Genomic DNA, 7500 nt, shown 5'->3' on the forward strand with positions numbered 1-7500 from the left:
ACACATATATATATATTATATTTTTTTTATCTTAATAATTTCATGACTCTGTAAGGATGAGGCAGAGGGTTAGTTCGGGTCACTATGTATGTGTGACTGTTTGACTGCCAAGAAAGCGAGAGGAAAAAAATGTAAGGAGGTCGGTTAGTAGTGGGAGGTGTTGTAGTTCCTCAGAAGGATGTTTGCACACTGACGTGGAGGTGCAGGATCAGAACAATACAGGCTTTGATAACTGGCAGGTGTCTGTGTGTGTGCGTGTGTGTGTGTGTGTGTGTGTCTGTGTGTGTGTGTTTGAACAAGCGCCATAAATTCCCACAGAGTTTATATAAGGATTGTGCAACTAACATTTGCCTAAATACACACATTAGGTGATCTGGGGCCTGTCAGAACTCATCCTAAGGTTAATCTCATCTTCTGAAGGATTCTGAACAGCACACAAACAATCCGGGAGTTTCAACTGAGACCACAGGAAAGTTCAGGAGCAACTTCATGGTTCATTAATTATCTGCCCTTAGCTGACCCTGATGACCAGCCGGTCGGTCTCTGTTTTTAAGACACACTGAATTTTCTGCCTTAATTGTCTTGTCTTCACAGCACAAGTTTAATCTGAGTCACATGCGTGTCCCCGAGGGAGCAGGTGTCTGAAAGGGCTTTTATTTTTTTGCTTCCTCACTCCATGGGTTCTTGACTTAATGATGCTCAGAGACTCTCACATGACCGCCTCCTCTTACGTCGGGTCCCCCGGGCAAATCCGAAACGTGCCAAAAAGGTCGAAATGAATCGGAATGCCTGTTGAAATATGTTCTTATCCCCCAGCCATGGAAAAGACCGTGGAAAAGAAACTTCCCCTGAGACAGCACAAAGAGTCTTGTTTATTCAGTATAAAAACTGAAAGTAGTTTCTCTTCATACGGACCGTTCACTTCAATACGTTACCGTAACCACGCAAACGTTTACCAATAACTTTATATGAATAGCACTGCACTATTTATCCTAATTAATTACACAAAAGGGAAAAACTTTCGACTTTTTTGTTTACCGGGGTTTTCTGTGAGCTCATGACCTCCTGGCTCGAGGACGGCGGATCTGTTGCTGCCGCTCGTCGACTCGCTCCATACGATCTTTGTCGTAGTTATTTTGTACGATGGTGCGTTTGGTCGTACGCTCCTTCTTCATTCTCGTCGGACCTTAGGTGAATAAAAAGACATCAAAGACATCGTCAAAACATAATTGTACTTAAAGCCCATGATGTGTCCTGTGGTTTGAGTCTGTAACTCTGAGTTGATTCGCGTGTCGATTCCTTTTAGAAACTCCTACGTGCGATTGCGGCACCTGTGCACAAACACATGGGTCCACAGCACCAACAACCCCATCGACAAAGAGGAAGAAAAACCCGTCATGCTCCGGGTAAACGTGTCTCTTATTGCTCGGACGATCCGGCCATGTTTCTGTATCGTTTCTATTTCTATCGACTATTGTGAATAAAACCTGTTGTCTTTGCTCTAGATTGGCACATCTGCTATCAAAGAAGACAAGGAGGCCTTCGCCATCGTGCCCGTGCCCCCTGCTGAGGTCAGGGACTTGGACTTTGCCAATGATGCCAGTAAAGTGTTGGCATCTATCGCCGGTAAACTGGAAAAGGGCACAATTACACAGAACGAAAGGAGGTAGGACCCGAAGGCACGTTCGGCTAAAGTGGAGGGATGATAAATGTACTGTGATGTAATTGGTCCTATGTTTTCACTAGTAATCATGTGTTATACAGTCAGAGGGTCCAGAAGGATTGAACACCAAACTTAACGGCGCCTGAATTATATCTTTCTGTCAATTTTATAATATTTATGATATATATACTGTCTTTTTTCATATATTTGTAATACCCGGCTGGCCCAAGGCTTGATATAACGTTTATAAGTGGTAAAGAAAGCCGCATTCATCATTACACCCCTTTCACTGTTAAATAACACTAATGTTAATATCATTCTTTAATAACTTCATTACTTACACACGAACGTCAATCAGTAGGACAAGCGTCTGCACTGTGGGCTGTAAAATTCACCGTGCTGGTGTCATCTAACAACTGACAGAGGAGAAGCGTGTGGTCGTAACAAGAGAAATCGTTTTTTTTGCCCAGGACGACTGGCTTATGAGCCGCGTTTGGTTCCCGAGGGCCGACCTGTAGAAACGTTTCCAAATTCGAGTCCGTGTTTAATAGAGATTTAATAGTCACGTGAGAACGACGTCTATACGGATAAAACAGGCACGTTAGGAAATGTGTAGAACTCTGAACTCATGAACACATGAACATCCATTCAGTGGTGTTTAGAAATAAGTTATTATATATATATATATATATATATATATATATATATATATTAGGGGTCACGGTGGCTTAGTGGTTAGCACGTTCGCCTCACACCTCCAGGGTTGTGGGTTCGATTCCCACCTCCACCTTGTGTGTGTGGAGTTTACATGTTCTCCCCGTGCCTCGGGGGTTTCCTCTGGGTACTCCGGTTTCCTCCCCCGGTCCAAAGACATGCATGGTAGGTTGATTGGCATCTCTGGAAAATTGTCCGTAGTGTGTGATTGTGTGAGTGAATGAGAGTGTGTGTGTGTGTGTGCCCTGTGATGGGTTGGCACTCCGTCCAGGGTGTATCCTGCCTTGATGCCCGATGACGCCTGAGATAGGCACAGGCTCCCCGTGACCCAAGGTAGTTCGGATAAGCGGTAGAAGATGAATGAATGAATATATATATTATATTTTATATATATATATATATGTGTGTGTGTGTGTGTGTGTGTGTGTGTGTGTGTGTAGTCTTGGGTTTTGGTTGGCAATTGGTTTATACATTATTAGGAGAAATTAGTTTCATTATGCATTAAAAATATCGCACCACTGAGATATCTATAGTTCTAAAACAACATTTTTATTTATAACTTTTATCTGTAAAACCACCAGAATTTGATTTCTGCTTTTTTATTTGCAGCATGTTACACGATAATCTCCTGCCAGATACCACAAGCAGAACTCGATCTTCTTCGTGTTTTAGACATATTTCAGGTCAAGATTGTGTGAAATACGAGAATTATTATAGATTATTTTATTATTTTTGATTAAGTATTTACTTTCGGATTGTAGATAAACGCCGCGGCGTCGTCTTGTTGTTTTATGGGTTTGGAAGTTTTGATGATCTTCTGTGTCTTTATGGGGCTTTGTGTAGGTTCGTGACCAAGCTGCTGGAGGATTTGGTGTTCTTTGTGGTGGACATTCCTAACAGTGGGCAGGATGTGCTAGAGATTATGGTAAACAAGCCCAACCGCGAACGGCAGAAACTTATGCGAGAGCAGAACATCCTCAAACAGGTAAAGCTGTTCTGGATTAGATTTTATTCTAATGTAGTATTTATATTTTTACACAGCTAGATGTGGACACATCCTGTTAAACAGATGTACTTCAGTGTTATTCTGTGCATGGTAGCGTTCGTGCGGTCTCGTAGCTCGGACGTTTTTGTCCATGTTGTCCTCTCTTGTCCTTTACAGATCTTTAAGCTCTTGCAGGCTCCGTTCACAGACAGCGGTGACGGGCCCATGCTCCGATTGGAGGAGCTCGGCGATCAGAGACACGCACCTTTTAGGCACATCTGTCGCCTGTGTTACCGAGTGCTCCGTCATTCCCAGCAGGACTACAGGAAGAACCAGGTGGGTGTCACTCCGTGTCTTTACTCACAGTTATGTACAGTAGAGAGTGCATGATAAACAACTTACACTTACACCATTATGCAGAGAGACTTTTTTTTTAGTTATTTTTTTTAATAACTAATAAAATTAAGGCGCATTCAACACGCACAAGATTTCCAGGCCAGATGTTGTTTTGTTGTTTTTTCAGATGTGTTTTTTTTCCCACCCACATTAAAGGTGGGGTCTACGTTGTTTGAAAGCCAATGTTGACATTTGAAATCACCAAAACAAACACGCCCCTAACCCAAACGGGTCCCACCCCTGTATTGATAGCTCCGCCCACACGTACATACGTAACCCAGGCGACTAACGGAAAGAAACGTGTCTTTATCATAGCTGAAGGGAAGAACAATACGATTGTAGATAAACAAACAAGCAAAAATGACACACAAGCATAATCATGTAAAGGACAAAGACATATATTAGTTCTGTGTAACAAAACAAAACCAACGTTACTCACCTATCGAGAAGGAAAAAAGCGCCTCGGCGTCTTAAGTAAAGTTGGTCACATATTCACAGATTGGAGTTTCCTGAGTCAATAACTCCTGAGCTAAACACTGTTACTACACAAAACACGGTTGTAGCTGCGTCTCTACATTACTACGATAGAAAAGAGGTGTTATTTGTGTAGTAACAGCGTTTAGCTCAGGAGTTATTGACTCAGGAAACTCCAATCTGTGAATATGTGACCAACTTCCTGCTCCTTCAGTTCTCTCCAGCGCTGGAAAGCTGATCCTATATTAACACGTCCTACTTCTTACCTTATCGTAAGTCTTTCTTCTCTTCCTTTCTTTGTTTTTATCCTCCATGTCAATGTTAAAACTGTTTTCTGCTAACGTCACACATGCGCACTGAACACTCTCTCCGCCCATATCGACAAGACACGCCCCTTTCTGCTCATTGGCTACACGTTTGTTTTGTTTGTCGTCAAACATCGTGCACCCCAGCTTTAATACGTTTGTCCCGAGGTCGTAGCTTAAACCGATATTTTCTCTTCGAGTTCTTTATATGTTGCAGGTTATTTGTGTAAGATAGAAAAAAAAAAACAGTTATTATAGCTTTAAGTTCTAAGAGAAGAGGTGGGTTTCAGGCCTAGGCTGAATCATGGTACAGCCTAGGCTTTGATAAATAACTCGATAAGATCACAAAGTAATGTTTTGCACAGATTATATCGTGTGTACGAGCTACGTGTATTTGTGCAGGTTCGAGGCTTTTGTTTATAGCCGTCGAACGTACGAGACGTTACTCACTAGGACATGTGATGACTGAGAATGATTGATTGACAGATAATAGGCCACAGATAATATCACAAAATTGCTAATTATACAGCTGACATGTCTGATGAAGGTCCAGTTTGTTAAATGCTAATTTGTATTTTTATTTTTTTTCCATCAGGTTTGGATTCACTTTATTTACAGCAACTCTGTTTTACTTAAAAATCCTCTATTTAAACCCAAAGCATGTTGTAGTGAGGTTTTACTTTGTGGCTGTGACGGTGTTCCCTTTTACAGCATGTGCTCCAGACACTTATAATGTATAAAATGTGTTTATAAAGCAGAAAGTAGACTCTGATGTAGACTTAAATCCTTCCTGTGCATGTCTTCCTGAACCTGACTGTAATAACCTCCTGTCTGCTGCAGAATATAATAGAGAATAGTTGTATATCCTGTAGGTGTATGCAGTGGTAACCCTCACTCGATCAGGACAGGTACATCCCTCTAGCTGTACCTTGCCTATGCTAATCTAACAGACCTGTGGACACACTGACCATGGGAGCGTCTGATTAGATATGCAGTTTGTGAAAGCGTGCGTCATGTCTTATTCTTATTCTTATTCTTCACTGACATTCGTGACCCCCACCCCCACCCCCCACCTTTCCCTGGTGCAGGAATACATCGCCAAGCAGTTCCGGTTCATGCAGAAGCAGATCGGCTACGACGTGCTGGCCGAGGACACCATCACCGCACTGCTACATAACAACCGCAAGCTGCTGGAGAAGCACATCACTGCAGCCGAGATCGACACCTTCGTCAGCCTCGTGAGAAAGAACCGTGAACCTAGGTGAGAGGGGGTGGGGGTGGGGGGAGAGAGAGAGAGAGAGAGAGAGAGAGAGAGAGAGAGAGAGAGAGGAAAAGGCCAGAGAGTAAGAGAGAGGGAGAGAGGGAGAGGAAAAGGCGAGAGAGAGAGAGGGAGAGAGGAAAAGGCGAGAGAGAGAGAGAGGGGGGGGGGAAGGCGAGAGAGAGAGGGGAAAGGGCGAGAGAGAGAGAGAGAGAGAGAGCGAGAGAGAGAGAGAGAGAGAGAGGGGAAAAGCCGAGAGATGGTGTATGGGGGAAAAGGAGAGAGAGAGAGAGAAAGCCGAGAGAGAGAGAGAGAGGGTGTATGGGGGAAAAGGCCAGAGAGAGAGAGAGAAAGCCAAGAGAGAGAGAGGGTGTATGGGGGAAAAGGCCAGAGAGAGAGAGAGAGAGGGTGTATGGGGGGGGAAAGGCCAGAGAGAGAGAGAGAGAGAGAGAGAGAGAGAGAGAGAGAGAGAGAGAGAGAGAGAGAGAGAGAGAGAGAGAGGGTGTATGGGGGGAAAAGCAGGGTGTGTTTCAATCAAACACAATGATGACTGATTTATATATATATGAGTTACAGTCTGAATAAAGTTAATAAATGATAAATAAATTAATTAAAATGCTTTGAAATAAATAAACCTAGCTAACTCTGATAGTTCTATACTTAATTTTCTCTCTATCTCTGTGTGTGTGTGTGTGTGTGTGTGTGTGTGTGTGTGTGTACAGGTTTCTGGATTACCTCTCTGATCTGTGTGTGTCGATGAACAAGTCCATCCCCGTCACACAGGAGCTGATCTGTAACGCAGTTCTGGACCCGGCTAACGCCGACATCCTCATAGAGACAAAGTGAGCTCGTACTCCATCAATTCCCCTTTATCTCTTATGACTACCTACTGTACATATCAACAGAGCCCTGTACCTATAGATACGTCCGAATAAGTCCGTGTTCACGGACCACGTCACCATGTTTTCACACACGTTAGAACAGATTCACGTCCATTAAACCCCTCGTATGCTTGCGCGTATACATCTGAAAGCGTGTTCTTCTAATACAGCTTCTATTACAGACCGGACACATCGTCTCTGGCTTGTGTAGTGGCATGATGAAAATGTTGTTTTTTTTAATCTGACTTTCACAGACTCGTGTTGTCTCGGTTTGAGATCGATTCTCTGAATATCGGAGAGCCTCCGCTGGAGGCAGAGGAAGACGTGGAAGAGGTGTGGTTGTTTTGGAAAGACAGCGGGAAGGACATCCGCAGCAAGAGCATCAGGGAGCTGGCACAAGATGCCAAGGAAGGACAGAAGGAAGACCAGGATGTTGTCAGTTACTACAGGTACCGTCTGCTTGAGCGGCGCACGTGACGAGTAGACGAACATAAATACACCACAGACGTACAGTAAATAAATAAATAAAGCAATAATAACAGCATGACATTCTGTAAATATCAAATAATGGAAATGACATGATGGTGTTTTTAACAGCACCCGGTTTACTGTAGAACGTCGTCTGTTCCCCTTTTTCTCGCTTGTCAGGTACCAGCTGAACCTGTTTGCTCGCATGTGCCTCGACCGCCAGTATCTGGCCATTAACAAAATCTCAGGTCAGCTAGACGTGGACTTGATCCTACGCTGCATGTCAGACGAGGACCTGCCCTACGACCTGCGTGCTTCCTTCTGCCGCCTCATGCTGCACATGCACGTGGATCGCG

The 7500-nt window shown here is 43.7% G+C and overlaps 1 protein-coding gene across 4 annotated transcripts in view; it reads left to right on the forward strand.

The window, feature by feature from the left end:
• itpr1b (inositol 1,4,5-trisphosphate receptor, type 1b) overlaps positions 1-7500 on the forward strand; it is a 121669-nt gene that overhangs the window by 31784 nt on the left and 82385 nt on the right. For all 4 annotated transcript variants that reach the window (XM_060857517.1, XM_060857520.1, XM_060857518.1 and 1 more), the window contains 8 exons: positions 1307-1406; positions 1506-1666; positions 3221-3362; positions 3540-3698; positions 5626-5798; positions 6518-6637; positions 6931-7125; positions 7325-7500. The exon at positions 7325-7500 is cut by the window's right edge and continues 76 nt beyond it. In XM_060857517.1, the coding sequence (XP_060713500.1) occupies positions 1307-1406; positions 1506-1666; positions 3221-3362; positions 3540-3698; positions 5626-5798; positions 6518-6637; positions 6931-7125; positions 7325-7500 (1226 nt within the window). The remainder of the gene's footprint in view (positions 1-1306; positions 1407-1505; positions 1667-3220; positions 3363-3539; positions 3699-5625; positions 5799-6517; positions 6638-6930; positions 7126-7324) is intronic.

The sequence above is a fragment of the Tachysurus vachellii genome, chromosome 22 (assembly GCF_030014155.1).
Source record: "Tachysurus vachellii isolate PV-2020 chromosome 22, HZAU_Pvac_v1, whole genome shotgun sequence".
Lineage (NCBI taxonomy): Eukaryota > Metazoa > Chordata > Actinopteri > Siluriformes > Bagridae > Tachysurus > Tachysurus vachellii.